Here is a 14968-nt window from a genome sequence, read left to right on the forward strand (position 1 = left end):
GAAGTCATTGAATATTGGTGCTTGTTTGGTTAGTTTGGCTTTCTATGTTTTTTTTTTTTTTTTTTTTTTTTTATGGTGCAAATGAACTTATTTATGTCGTGGATGAGAATCGAACCCCCAATTTCATGGTTGAAGTAAGAGAGTTCTTACCACTTGAGCTAGCTCTTGTTCTCTGGCATTCTATGTTTTGAGAGAATAACAAATTAACAAGTAACGGTTTCAATTTTTGATGTTAAAATCAAACCTTACTCAACCAAATTAACTTGTTTGACAGTCATGAAGGAGTTACAACATCGATTGATCTATTTGTACGGAGTATTAGTTACGATACCTTAATTATAACATCTTATCATGTTCATCAATAACGTCGTCTTGAATCATATTTTGTCTAAATTGACAACTTAGTTAAATCAATATGATCATTCATTTGATACCAAATTGAAATTCATCATTTTAGATACTGCTTCTCATAATTACCCTTAGGTACTAAATATGATATAATAAAATAGAAAAATGTCCCACATCGGTAGAATAGAGATGAAAGATTATGAGAACATTTTTGGAAGGAGCCCAAGAGTAAATCCGTGAGGGCTTGACCTAAAGCGGACAATATCGTACTATTATGGACAGTGGACACAGGTGCCATAGATCATAGATGCCCAACACAAGGTATTCACACTTCCGCACAACAAAGTGAAATAATAGATCTTCAAATCAAAATGGGTCAACCTGAAGTCTATAAAATAATATGCCTTTTTCCAACATGAGTAAATGACAATCCTATTCCCAATTTATTTTAGACGTACCATAAATAACTAAGCTTACATAAAACCAGGAACAACAACAACAACATAGACAATTATAAGCGTTACGTAAATAGAAACATAAGAAGGTTCACAAGGATAAAAAGCGCAACTTATTAGTAGGCTTCGGTGTTTGTCTTTTGGGACTCCCCGGACAGGCTTCCAACGAACACTGTAACTACTTTTAGAACGTTTCTCTTAGTCGCTTTGGATAATCTCGGGTCGAGTACCGCTCCAGGCCTATTTGATGCTCCTTTGATCACAATGTGTGGCACTCCATTTGATATTGACGTCTGTAACATGCATTTTGTACCATCACATTTTTTTTTAAGACAAACTTATGGTGCTTGTTTCTTTAGCTCCAGGGTGGTCACGGGACGTAATTGGCTAGGCAGACCCAGACCGGCCTCGTTTAGGAGGCGGGTTAACACAGGCTGGTCTTAATGAAGGCGGAATCGAAACCAACCCGGTCCGGGTCAACAATGGGTGTGGACGGTCCCAGTCATCCGATTCAACATCATTTTCAAATAATATCAAATTATATAAATAAAACCGATTGAGGGGTGGGTCGAGGACGAGTCTACAATTGGGTCGGGTTGAATTTGTTCAACCTTGGCCCAACCCTAGTTTTGAAGGATCGGCAAGGCTAGTCATGGGTAACCCAGTCCGGGTAAAAATCAACCTGAGAGGCTTGTCGGCCCGAATATTTGACCCGGCCTTGGCCTGGGTCCTAAATTTCCAGTCCTTGGCCCGCCTAAAACAGAACACGAGTTTGGCCCTGGTTATATCTCCCACAACCTGGCCCGCCTCACTCACGGGTCTGGTCAAGGCCTGACCAAAAGAACCCGCCCCGTGCCCTCGCCGACCCTGCCCGGCCCGAGAACACCTCTAATTTCAAGTTTCAACTACGGAAAAAAGTCAAAACAAAATAAAAGTCTAATTAAGTGAAACGAAAAGTGAACTAACCGCAACAACAGCAGCACTTGCAATATCAACCATGGTGATATTAAGTTTCTTGTTAAGATAGGTACCGTAGGCTGAGTTCAACACGTTAATGTCGGACGAACCACCACGGTAGCCTTCACCGAGGTGAACAGTGGGACGCTTGCCAAAGTTGAGTCGTCCAGCGAGCTGAAGCCACTCAGAGTGAACATCGATAAAATAAGTCCTCGAGCTGCCGGTTGGCTCGTATACTTGGGTGTTTAAGGATGTAATGTGTCCCAAAGAGTTTCCTCCTGCTTCTGGCAGGTTGTACTCTCCTATCTTTAATGATGGATACCTTGCTTTTGCCTCCGGTTCCTGCGTGTTACAATATATTGTTTTGCAACTTTTCGGGACTCAGATGGTAGATGCGGAATCGGTACCTTGTTCAGGTACTAGCTCCTCGTGGGGAGTTCGTAGCATCCTGTATGGGTTTCAGGGTCTCAAAGGTTTTTTGGGGTGGAAGCCTGGTGGTAACTCCCGGTTGAATGTTTGGACATCAAGGTGGGTAGGAGGTGAGTTCCCGGAACCCAAGAATTGCTGGCTAGGCCATGGGGATGTTCATCTTGTGGATCTGCGAGTGGGCCATCTAGTGACACCAAATGGGCAATGGAATGAAGATTTCATACGGTCTTTGTTTGTAGAGGAGCATGCGGAAAGGATTCTGGCAATCAGGCTTAGGACGGAGGGGCTGAAAGATGAGGTGTATTGGCCATTCTCAAACCATGGGTGTTTTACAGTGAAAAGTGGTTACGGACTCTTTTTCGAGGAGTATATAACCAGCAAGGGGTCCCAAAAGGATTTCACTAGATTGGGTAAGCGTGGTCAGGTGTTTTGTCAAAAGCACCTATGGACTATGCCGGTTCCTAACACTTGGAAGATTCTTATATGGAGGATCGTTACGGGTACGCTATCAGTGGGACGCGAGCTTCAACAAAGAAAAATGGGGGATGATGTTTTCTGTGTTTTATGTGGAAATGAGCATAGTAAGTTGGAGACGGTTGAGCATCTTTTTAGGGATTGTGAAGTCTCGGCTAGGATTTGGGCGGGGTCGGTTCTTGGTATCAGGGTGGAAGGCGCTAAACATCTTACTATGACCGACTGGATTATTGACTGGGTCCAATACCTGGGAAGGCAGGAGGAAGGACGGAGGAGAGTTATTCTATTCATTGCCATTATCTGGGGCCTTTGGACTATTAGAAACAAGATTAAATTTGAAGATCTGGCGACCAATCCTCAGTTGTTGATTGGTGTCCTGTTTGATTCTATTAAGGAGAGGGTGCATCTTCTTAGCAATCAGGTAGATAATAAGGGTTCTCTCAAAGAGCCTCGAGGGGAGCGTTGGGGATCAGGTTGATCAGCAAAAAACTGATTTACGGAATGGTATCCCTTTTCACATGATCGGACAACCAGGCTTATGCTCACCTCTTCGGGTTAAGGTGGATGCGAGTTGGGATCGTTCCTTTAAGGCGGCTTTTGGATGGGTGGCATATGATGAGATGGGGCGTGAGCGTCTGCGCAGACAGGTGAGTACTAGAGCGGAATCGGCCCTCCAGGCAGAGGCCCTCGGAGTCAGGGATGTGGTCTCATGGGCGAGATCCGGAGGGGTACTCCATCTCGACATTTCTTCGGATTGCCTACATTTGGTCAATGTGATTGCGGATTTGACTAAAACTGATCATCTGATAAAGGACTTACTGGAGGAGATCCGTAGTTCTGCTAGGTTTTTTCACTGTTTGAGTTTTTGTTTTATTCCGAGGTACCTTAATAGTGTGGCACATGGCCTGGCTCGGCAGGCCATAAGATTGTAGAAACTATCTTTACAGTTGTCAAAAAAAAAAAAAAAAAAAAAAAAAATACAATATATTGTTTTGCAAATGATAACGGTTTTTCTAATATTCGCTTTTAAGATACGTGATATAATAGGGCAACACGTAATAAAAATCATTATGCGTAGTGGTGTGCAAAATCCGGTTCGGATCGGAAAAATGGACCGGTCCGGACTTGAATTAAAAATTCAGGTCTGGTTTCCGGTCCAACATTGTTTGAAATTCGGTTTTTCGCTCCTGGTCGGGACGGGAAAAACCAGAAATATTGTTATTTGATTTTCTTACATTGTGCATTTATTTAATCCGGTACAACGGACTTGAATTAATTTTGGGACCGGAATTTGGAAAAATGGGTGTGTAAAGATAAATTCAAGTCCAATCGGTCCGGTCCAGGTCTGGAATTTTTATCTTCCAGTCCGGTCCCGGTCTAGGATTTTTGTCAATTCCGGTTACGGTTCAAACTGGTTCTAGTCCAGTTCGGCTTTGGACCAGTAGTGTACAACCCTAATTATGTGTATGTTTTATCGTTTTAGAGTCAAGTATTTGTTTTAAATCATTTACCTCCCAACTCCAAACACCGGTGAAAGCAACTTGAGAAGGAATAACAACATCAGCAATGCCAACTTGATCGCTAACTGTTAAAGATGATCCATAGTTGATGATTCCCTTTATGGGGAACAAATTTATCATCATTTGTACCGTCGCCGCTACATTTGCCTGTACATCAATCGTATTACACAAAACGTTTAATTACGAAAGACTAATTTAAGGTAAGATCTCATCAGTCACCCCTATAAGTAATTAGGATTGGAAAAACTTACCAATGGCTTACCAGCAAGGACATGGATCACTGGTTCGTCTTTGAACGTCCCAAAGCTGAACGTCCTCCCTGCATAAGTAACGCACAAGGCCGCCTCAAAAGGGACTCAAAACTCGAATTAACATCATCCCCCAAAAAAAAAAAAAAAATTATAAACAAAAGTAAAATATGTTATTACGAATTTGCATCATCAGTCACCTTGAACGTCCCAAAGGTGTACGTGTTTAATAAAATATATTATTACGAATTTGCATTCACAACCAATTCGATGAATATTATTACAAGACGAGAATTATTATCGTACAAATTTATGCAAGAAATATTTAGAGAGAAATAAAAAAGCGTTCTGTATACCAGCAAAGATAGTGTAAGGAGTGTCAAGGTTAGGTTTATAATAAGTAGAGTTAGTAAGTAGATTCGCATCTTGACTAGTTGTAATAACAAGTCCCAAATAGGAGTCAGCATCAGCCGTAAGTCGCTCCACAACAGCGTGAATCGGGTGATTAACGGGTAATTGCATGGTGTCGGGCACCAGAAATAGAAGCCCGACCACTACAGCTAGAAATTTTATCATACCAGCCATTTTTTTCGTATGTAACAATGCCGATATTATTGAGTTTCTAAGATTGTGGGTGAAATGTGCTAAGCTACTCGTTAGTTTATATAAGCGATATACAAGGGGTATACACAATATGTGAACCACAATCTTTCTGCATCTACCATGGTAATTTTGGTTTAATAGAGCGCACTACATTGTGGATAAGAATTGAACCCCGGCCTCATGGTTGGGGTAACAAAACTCTTACCACTTTAACTAACTCTTATTCTTTTACCATGGCAATTTATTTTAATAGGGTACATCCCTCCACTTCCCCTGCTACGTAATTATTTATGCAATTAATTTATCTTAAAATGGATATATCCGTTTGAAGGTTAAAACGAGACAAATATGTTAAGTAAGACAAGAGTAAAATGCCTAGGAAATACCAAGTGGAATTCCCCCTACTACTAAGAGAATAAAAATTCTCTTAGTTTTCCCTCCAAAAAGCATCTAGCTAAATAAGGTAACAAGTAATTTTTTTTCCATTACATTATTATCTTTTCAATTAATATATTCTCATAATTAAACTCTAATCTTTTAATTAGAATTCATATTTATGACATTTTCATTAAAATTTGTAATTTATTATGCAGTCATTTTCATTGCCATAAATATTATTTTTTATCAGTTACACTCTAAAATTACGGAAACCTACTTCTTATGCAGTCTTTAACATAATTATTGTTATCACTTACACCTTAAAATTACGTAAATCTGTTTCTTATATTATCCTTCATTAGTGACACTCTAAATATGGTGTATATGTTAAAGGACGTAACAATTCTAATGTATTTATTTAATTAAAAAAAATATATTAGTCTACTTATTCGTAAATCGTCTTTTTAAGTGCGTGGTATACTGTTTTTACCTGTTTTTTTATATAAGGTTTATATGCGTTTTAATTAGATTACATTTTTACATCACTTAATTGAAATTTAATGTCATAAATTAGTTTCATTTAATGATATAACATTATAAAGTTAATTTTTATAGTAAAGTAATATAAAAATAGTTTAAGACAAAAATAAATAAACTTTCATTTCCAACCTCTTACTAAACTTATATTAGTACATTATAACATTAAAGGTACAGTTAATTTATGCAATTAATTTAATGAGAAATTAAGAATGTCTATTTATAAAACAAAACTAAAAAATACCGTGTTGTAGCACGAGGATCTACACTAGTATTATTTAACCCGTTTTAAGATTAAGTCAAATACTTCTCTCTTGAAATTAGAATTTGTGTTATTTATGTTTACTCTTTTCCGTTAGGATTCTCTTCATTTTTTTTAGGAAATGAAAAGTGCATTTCCTCTCTTAAACCTACTTATGCATACATCTAGACTCGTCCGATATTGTTAGAATGCAATCTAAACCACTGAATGAAAATAGACTCTCCGTTTCTTTTTAAAAAATGAAGTGGATCTTCGACTCGAATAATAGAGAAGAAAAATGAATTCTCAAACAATAAAACACATGTGAATATTGCGCTGTTGAAGGTGAATTATTGTTGTTCTTTTCCTAGTAAGGTCGTTGTGACGGACAAAAAAGGTTATAAGAAAGATAAATTAACCCAAATTTCAATACCACTACATTTAAGGTACATTACACCTGTAAAGAATGTGATGTTTTGTAATATTGATTGATGAATATTCAAGTGTACAATGTTCCATATTTATACAACCACCTAAACTAGTGCTAACAACTAAGACTAGGAGAAGGACCATGAGGAAGAATAAGGAGTCGATTGACTCGGTTTTGAACTGGTTGCACATTGACTCGGTTTTTTGTATCCTTAATACACTCTCGTAAGATGGAGGGTCGTAGAGTCAGGCCACTTTTGGAAGCAAGTAATGGGAAACGTGGTTTGGACAATGGCTTGGTAAGTGTATCCACAAGTTGATCGATCGTCCCGTTGACATGTTGAATTCGAATCGTTCCCAATTGTACTTGTTCTCGAACAAAATGGAAGGTAGGTGCTAGATGTTTCATTCTCGAATGGAACATGGGATTAGCGGAATATTTTGTCGCTCCCAAGTTGTCACAAAATATGATCATTCGTTGCCCAATTGAACTTGTTCTCGAACAAAATGGAAGGTAAGTGCTATATGTTTCATTCTCGAATGGAACATGGGATAGCGGAATATTTTCCCGCTCCGAAGTTGTCACAAAATAAGATCATTCGTTTTTAACAATTAGTCTTTAAAAGCATAAAATTCAGTCCATAATTAAATTAACATGTTCTGGACCGGACCAAAGATTGAAACCTAATTAAAAAAATATAGACCGAGGACCAGCCCTAAAAGAATTCGGTCCGGTTTCAATGCAGAACATATAGTTCGGTCCGGTCCATTTTTTATAACAACTCGAGCCGCCAGCATCGTAACACACCTTACTTATAGATATGATGTTCACCTTTAGGCCCGTTTTATCGTGTTACTCATGGACAAAAAGCACAAGACATTGTTACTAATGTGGTGGGTGGAATTACTTATAAACACATCATAAACTCCTTAAACGGGTGTTTGGTTGGCGACTTTGGAATGAAATGGAATAGATTGAGTCCATTTAAGTATTTGGTTGGGTAATTTTGGAATGGAGTTAGATACCCAATAGATTCAAACTCCACCACAACCCCTTTGAATCCCATAACCATCCTTCCTCTTTGGATTCAAACTCCATTCCCCAATTCTATAACTTGTGGTGAACCAAGCAATTATGGATTTAGAACTCCAAACCACCATACTATCAAACTTCATTCCATTCCATTCCGACTTGTTGTACCAGACAACCCCTAATTTTCCGATGTGGCCGGAAAACTTAACCTCATATCTCTTGGGGTGTTACAAACATTTATAACAACCCGACTCCTCAATTTCCCGATGTGGGACAACTTAACCTCATATATCTAACGTTCTCGTGGTCTCTTATATCATTTATAACAACCCGACCCGCCACCGTCGTAACACACCCCCACTTAAAGATGAGATTTCACCGTTGGGCACGTTTTGTTCTCACTTAAGCTTAAAAGTACAAAGCCTTGTTACTAATGTGGTGGGTGAAATTACTTTCTTATAAACACATTATAAGCTCCTCAATTTACCGATGTGGGATAACTTACCTCATATCTTTTGGGGTGTTACATTTTGTCCAGTAAAGACCTAAAGTTGTTCACGCGCCTATTAAAGATGTTTTAAAATGGTTAAGTTGTCTCTATTGACCTTAAGCAATTTGAATCTCCATTTATTTTCTCTTTTTACTCATTAAAACATTACCTTTATGAAACAACTACAACCATTAGATCGTCATACGATTTAATCCTAACCGTCTATAGAAAATGGAGGTCCATTTCTTGCAAAAAAAAAATGAAGAGGATCCTCACTCGACCAAATTGTAGTAGGCTTCCTCATGGACCAAATTGTAATTGAATTTGACGAATCCATTTACTTATTTTTATATATTTATTTGAGGCAAATAGGTAATTCCTTATGTATTTAACCTTTTATATGAAATCATAAGGCCATGTTTTTTTGCCTTAATTTCATCTCACTTTAGTTCAACTTCATTCAGTCTAGTTCAATTCAGTTCAGTTCTGTTTAGCTCTAATAAGCCGGAAAGAACACGGACTAAATCTTCTAAAATTATGATATACTTACTCATCACCGAGAAGATATCTCACTATTTTATTGAGAGGCTGCCGATATTCTTAAAAATAAGTACTTACTCATCACCGATAAGGTATGCACCATATTACGCATTTAAATTTTTCGCCAAGATTATTGCGTTTAGAGTTTGCTTGGGATGAGAGTAATTATTAAGGGAGTAATGAGAGCTAAAATATGAACAAGCGGGAGGAGATTGGTGCTTTGTGGTGGTTGTGGAGGGTGCAAACAGGAGGTGAGGGAGGAACTATTACCTCTATATGGAGGTAATAATTACTTGGAGGGGGAGGTGGGTAACAATTACTCCCCTAATGGAGGGATTATTACACTATATTTCCCCATTTCTATCTCCAACTTCCATCCGTTCCCTCCATTTTTTAGTTAATTAGGCTCTGTTCTTTTGGACTGAAACTAATCTCAATCGAATCGAATCGAACTTATAGGATCTCGAATCGAATCGAATCGAACTTATAGGATCTCGAATCGAATCGAACTTATAGAATCGAATCGAATCGAACTTATAGAATCGAATCGAACTTATAGGATCTCGAATCGAATCGAACTTATAGGATTCAAGTGTACTTAAATTAAGTGAGGTATAAGATCTCGAATCGAACTTATAGGATCTCGAATCGAACTTATAGGATCGAATCGAACTTATAAGATCTCGAATCGAATCGAACTTATAGGATTCGAATCGAATCGAACTTATAGGATCTCGAATCGAATCGAATCGAACTTATAGGATCTGAAGTGAACTTAAATTAAGTGACTTTAAGTCCAAAAGAACAGGGCCTTACTTTCATCCCAAGCAAGCCCTTATGAAATCAAAACTCGATTATGAATAATCTGCCTTGATCATACTTTGCTATCAATTACTCCCTCCATTCAACTCCACACTACCACTATCTATTTTGCACACTATTGACAATTAAAGATTCAATTTCAATTTTCTCTTAATACATAAGTGAAAATATATTCATGTGAGATTTTATTTGATTCGTCTTTTTAAGTACATTAAAAATATCTAATTTTTATATTTTTTGCAAATACGTAGCTAACGATATTTAGCGCGTAAAACACGCGTTGGCAAACGTGAAAAAGCAAAGTGGTAGTATGGAGTTGAATGGAGGGAGTACGTAGTACACTATTCAATCAGCTAGTTTTGCTTTTGATGGGCTAATCTCGTCACAAGCTTGTGACCTCTCACAAAAAGGGAGAGGGGACAAGATGGGGCACCCCCCATGTGTTCTTACTCACCTCTCAATGGACATTTTATAAGAGAAAACGGTATCCGTCACAAACTTATGACGAATATCGTCCGTCTTCAATGAGATTTTGTGGTATTCAATATAGTCCGTATATGTGTACCATCTGATCAGTGATCACATGCAGATAGGGCAGCAGTTATTGTCCTAGGTTCTTTTTGGTACAATTATTGTCCTACTTGTCCAATTGCCATCGATTCGCAACGTGACTAAAATGTAACAACAACAAAAGTTTGAGGATCATCAAAACATTTCCAAAATTTTATATAAGACGACATTATCTGATAAGTTTAAAACGAGTTTACTATCATATCATTTGTGTATATAAGATAAATTGGTGAACATTTAGATCTAGTTAAGTGCAATGCTTATGAAAAATTATTTTCCCTGATTTTCCAGTACTTATAAATCGGAAAAGTCAAGGAATAAGAGTTTTCTTACACCAATCATGAAGTTGGGTATTCGATTTTCACTCGCGAGATAGTGTGCTTATTTAAAAAAAAAAAAAATTTCGAGAAGGCATATATGTAGTATGATTGAATATTGGTGGTCGTTTAAATTAGTTTGGCCTTCTATGTTTCGTGAGAATTACTTACAAGGGTTTCAATTAGAGTTGATCAACTTATGGCCCGCCTGCTAGGCCCTGCCCGTCTGGCCCGCTAGCAATGCCCATCTGGCCCGTTATTTAAGTGGGCTTGAACGAAAAAAATCAAAAAAATTATTTGACGGACAGGCCAAGCCTGGCCCGTTTTGTGTATATTATATATAAACAAAAAGTAAAAAGTAAAAATATACCGCAATAGTAAATGAAATAAAATTTGTATTAGTGATACAAAAAGTAATTTGATTTTTTTATATCATTAAATTTTTTGGAGACTTGTCACTTCAAAATAATCATGTTTAATTAACCAATTTAATTATATCTTGGAATTTGTAAATGTTAAGTTGAGTTTGCGATGTTAATTTGGAATATACTTTTGGTATTTTTAACCTTAATTTTTTTACAAAAAATAATTTAATATATTTTATATTTAAGCTCGCAAGTCCACGGACAAAGCCCGCTAATTTTAAGTGGGCGGACATGAGCAATACTAGTAAGCTCGCTCTAGCGGGCTTGGACATGGCAAATTAGGCTCTTTGGACACTTTTTCAAAGATAGGCCCGACCCATCTTCGTCCAAGCCCGCAAACGATCACCTTTAATTTCAATTTTTGATGTTAAAATAAAACCTTAACCAAAGTTGTTTGATACAGAGTACGGAGTATGTCGTAAAGGAACTACTGCGCCAATTTGTACAAGTTACGATTGTCCAATTGTCACTCAAAAACACCACCACCTTAAATTGGTCCCTCCTCTCTTCTTAGTCTTTGTGCGAAACCAAAGGTAACAAATGACCAGGACGACAGAGGGGGTAGCTTATAAGAACTTATCATGTCCACATCACTAACCTCGTCTTGACTCATATTTAGTCTAGACTTACAACTTAGCTAAATCAATATGATCATTCATTTGATATTAAATTGAAATTGATCATTATTTACGTCATATTCTAAGAATTTTGGATACTGATTCTCGTAATTACCTTTTATAGGTAGTTGGTACTAAATACGGAGTAATATATAAAATAGAAAAATCAAGTGAAATAACAAATCGTTAGATCAAAATGGCTCAACCTGAAGTCGATAAAATGATGTGCTTTCTTCCGACATGAGTACATGACCATCCGAGTCCCAATTTATTTTAGACGTACGATTAAACAACTAAGCTTACATAAAACCAGGAACAACAACAACATCGACAATTAAGCATAACGTAAACAGCGCAACATATCAGTAGGCTTCGGCGTTTGTCTTTTGGGACTGCCCGGACAGGCTTCCAATGAACACTGAAACTGTTTTTAGAACGTTTTCCTTGGTCACTTCGGATAATCTCTTGTTGGGTTCCGTTCCAGGCCTGTTTGATGCTCCTCTGATCACAATGTGAGGCACTCCATTTGATATTGCTGTCTGTAACATATGCATTTTGTACCATCACAATTCACAATTCACATTTCACATATACGCAGTGCATAAATTTTAAAGGTATGTGCACTACTAGTCTACTGCGGAGTATTTTCCTTTCATCTTGTTTACCCTGCTTGACCCGTTCTATGTTAAAGATGCATTTTGCGCAGTTGAGCTTAAACAAGAATTTGCACGTGTAAAGTTAAATACTCCGTATAGGCTATATAGCTACGTAGCTACTAGTTTCAAAAATCTAGTTTTTCAGCTTACGGGTGGGCCGGGCCGACCGGGGGTAGAGTGGGCTTTGCTAGGCGAGCATGTAACTGGCCCGGGGTAGGGGCGGTTCAACATGAGCCGAACTTGATAGAGGTGGTCTGTAGGTGGCAATCGGGTCACTCGAGTCGGTTACGGGTCGGGCTAAAGTGGGTTGGGTCAAAACGGATTCGGTTATGTCGGGTCAGTGACGGGTACGGGTCGGTTCGGTTCACGTCGGGTCATCTTCGGGTCGGGTCAGATCATTAGCGGGTCAGTGTCGGATCAGATTATTAGCATATATTTTATCTTATATATTTAGTTTAGATGGTAATTTTATGTTGAAATAATGGGTAGGTGTATTAATTGTTGTTCATTATAATTAAGATGAATGATAATTTGGTCTTATTTAAACCATTATTAAGCTTGTTCATTATCGGGTTGAGAAATATCGAGTCACGGGTCGGGTCGGTTCAAATCGGGTTCGGGTTGGAAAAAAATAAAACTGCTATCGGTTATCTGGTCGGTTCACCCAATTTCGGGTTGGATTGGGTCGTGTTTCGGACAGGTCGGGTTGAGTTAGCTTTTGCCAGCTCTAGAGGTGGATCCAAAACCGGCCCGATCCGGGTCGAAGGGCGGGTTGAGGGCTGGTCGGGTCATCGGCTTCACCATTATTTTCGAGTAATATCAAATTATAAAAATAAAACCGGTCGGGAGCGAGTCATGGCGGGTCTAAAACCGGGCCGGGTTGGATTTGATCGACCCGGCACAACCGTTGTTTATGATGGGTCTGGGCGGGCTAGTATGGGTCACGTGGGCTGGGTTAAAATTGGCCCGAGTGACGGGCCGGGTCGGTCGAATGTTTGACCAGGGCTACTTTAACTAGGGAAAAAAGTCAAATAGAAGTAAGTCAAATTAAGTGAAACGAAAAGTAAACTAACCGCAACAACGGCAGCACTTGCGCGCGGTATCAACAATGGTGATGTTGAGTTTCTTGTTAAGGTAAGTACCGTAGGCAGAGTTCAACATGTAAATGTCGGACGAACCACCACGGTAGCCTTCACCAATGCGAACAGAAGGACTCTCGCCAAAGTTGAGTCGTGCAGCGAGCTGAAGCCATTCAGAGTGAACATCGATGAAATAAGTCCTCGAGCTGCCGGTCGGCTTGTAAACTTGTGTTTTTAAAGATGTAATGTGTCCCAAAGAGTTTCCTCCTGCTTCTGGCAAGTTGTATTCTCCTATCTTTAATGATGGATACCTTACTCTTGCCTCCGGTTCCTGCGTGTTACAACATATTCTTTTGCAAATGACAACAGTTTTTCTAATACATGATATAATAGGGTACACGTTAGAAAAATCATTGTGTGTATGTTTTATGGCTTTAGAATCATTTGTTTAAATATTTTACCTCCCAACTCCAAACACCGGCGAAGGCAACTTGAGAAGGAATAACAACATCAGCAAGGCTAACTTGATCGCTAACAGTTGCAGCAGATCCATAGTTGATGATTCCCTTGATCGGAAACAGATCTATAAGCATTTGTACGGTCGCCGCTACATTTGCCTGTACATCGGTCGTATTACATACAAATTTAAATAAGTCCTGGTATTATTGGTACCAACTCAAATCGTATTTATATATTCAAATTAAATTACGTACAGAACTATAACTTACACTTGGCTTCCCAGCAAGGACATGGATCACTGGTTCGTTCTTGAACGTCCCAAAGGTGAACGTCCTCCCTGCATAAATAACAGACAAGACCGCCACAAAAGGAACTCAAAACTCGAATTAACATCAACCCGAAAAAAGAAAATAATTAAACAAAGTAAGCGCATTATTATTATTACTCGGTATTATTGGTACCAACTCATTACGGGGTATGTTATTGTTATTGTTATTATTATTATTATTGTCGCAATGTCTTATGTACATCTTTAATAAATTGTTTCGTCCATTCTATTACACGACGTTAATTATTATCTTAGAATTTAGAGAGAAAAGAGCGTTATATATACCAGCAAAGACAATGTAAGGAACGGAAAGGTTAGGTTCATAGTCAGTAGAGTTAGTAAGTAGAGACTCATCTGCACTAGTAGAAATAACAAGTCCCAAATAGGACCCAGCATCAGCCGTAAGTCGCTGTACAACAGCGTGAATCGGGTGATTAATTGGTAATTGCATGGTGTCGGGCACCAGGAATAGGAGCCCGACTACTACCGCTAGCAATTTTATCATACCAGCCATTTTTTTTCGTATGTAACAAATTAACAATGCGAATATTATTGAGTTTCAAGATTGTGTGTGAATGTGCTTAAGCTACTCGTGAGTTTATATAGGCGATGTACTAGGGTTATTTCCTTTACACAATATGTGAACCACAATCTTTCTGCATCTACCATCTCATTTTCCTTTATTTTAAGACGGTACATACTTAGACGTGGCAAAATTAATCCCATCTGAATGACCCGACCCGGCACCCCAACTAGACCCGAGCGAGTATAACCCGACTCGAATGTTTATAGTTGCAAACTGATTATTATCCATGAATAACTTGATAATAGTTGACCAGAAAATTATCTAAACCCGAAATAACCCGACCCGACCCAATACGGCCCAAACCCTATAGACCCGAAATGACCCGACCTAAACACGACCCGATTGACCCGAACTTCTCCATTTTTCTTTGGGAATAATGAGTGCATCTTAAACCTATTTATGTATAGAGCTAAAATGGTTCGATATT

At 38.3% G+C, this 14968-nt stretch overlaps 1 protein-coding gene across 3 annotated transcripts; it reads right to left on the reverse strand.

The window, feature by feature from the left end:
• Positions 1-694: 694 nt before the first annotated feature.
• LOC141656707 (bark storage protein A-like) lies at positions 695-14573 on the reverse strand. Of its 3 annotated transcripts, none has more exons than XM_074463709.1 (5): positions 14241-14573; positions 4435-4502; positions 4175-4330; positions 1770-2102; positions 695-1096 (listed from the first exon to the last, which is right to left on the reverse strand). In XM_074463709.1, exons 1-5 carry the CDS (start codon positions 14467-14469, stop codon positions 920-922), a joined length of 963 nt encoding a protein of 320 aa, XP_074319810.1. In that variant the 5' UTR covers positions 14470-14573; the 3' UTR covers positions 695-919. The 3 variants fall into 3 exon arrangements, with proteins under 3 accessions (XP_074319810.1, XP_074319811.1, XP_074319809.1); XM_074463710.1 differs by lacking the exon at positions 14241-14573 and adding an exon at positions 4788-5115; XM_074463708.1 differs by lacking the exons at positions 695-1096; positions 1770-2102; positions 4175-4330; positions 4435-4502 and adding exons at positions 11620-11972; positions 13163-13499; positions 13630-13785; positions 13897-13964 and having other exon boundaries at positions 14241-14564.
• Positions 14574-14968: the final 395 nt, after the last annotated feature.

Source organism: Silene latifolia, chromosome 5 (assembly GCF_048544455.1).
Source record: "Silene latifolia isolate original U9 population chromosome 5, ASM4854445v1, whole genome shotgun sequence".
NCBI lineage: Eukaryota > Viridiplantae > Streptophyta > Magnoliopsida > Caryophyllales > Caryophyllaceae > Silene > Silene latifolia.

Excerpts from the sequence above, each read along its gene's own strand:
- LOC141656707 (XM_074463708.1), bottom strand. The coding sequence starts at position 14,469 with ATGGCTGGTATGATAAAATTGCTAGCGGTAGTAGTCGGGCTCCTATTC. Across the intron at positions 13,965-14,240 it reads TCCTTACATTGTCTTTGCTG|GGAGGACGTTCACCTTTGGG; the intron begins GTATATATAACG and ends TTATTTATGCAG. Across the intron at positions 11,973-13,162 it reads CAAGTGCTGCCGTTGTTGCG|ACAGCAATATCAAATGGAGT; the intron begins GTTAGTTTACTT and ends CATATGTTACAG.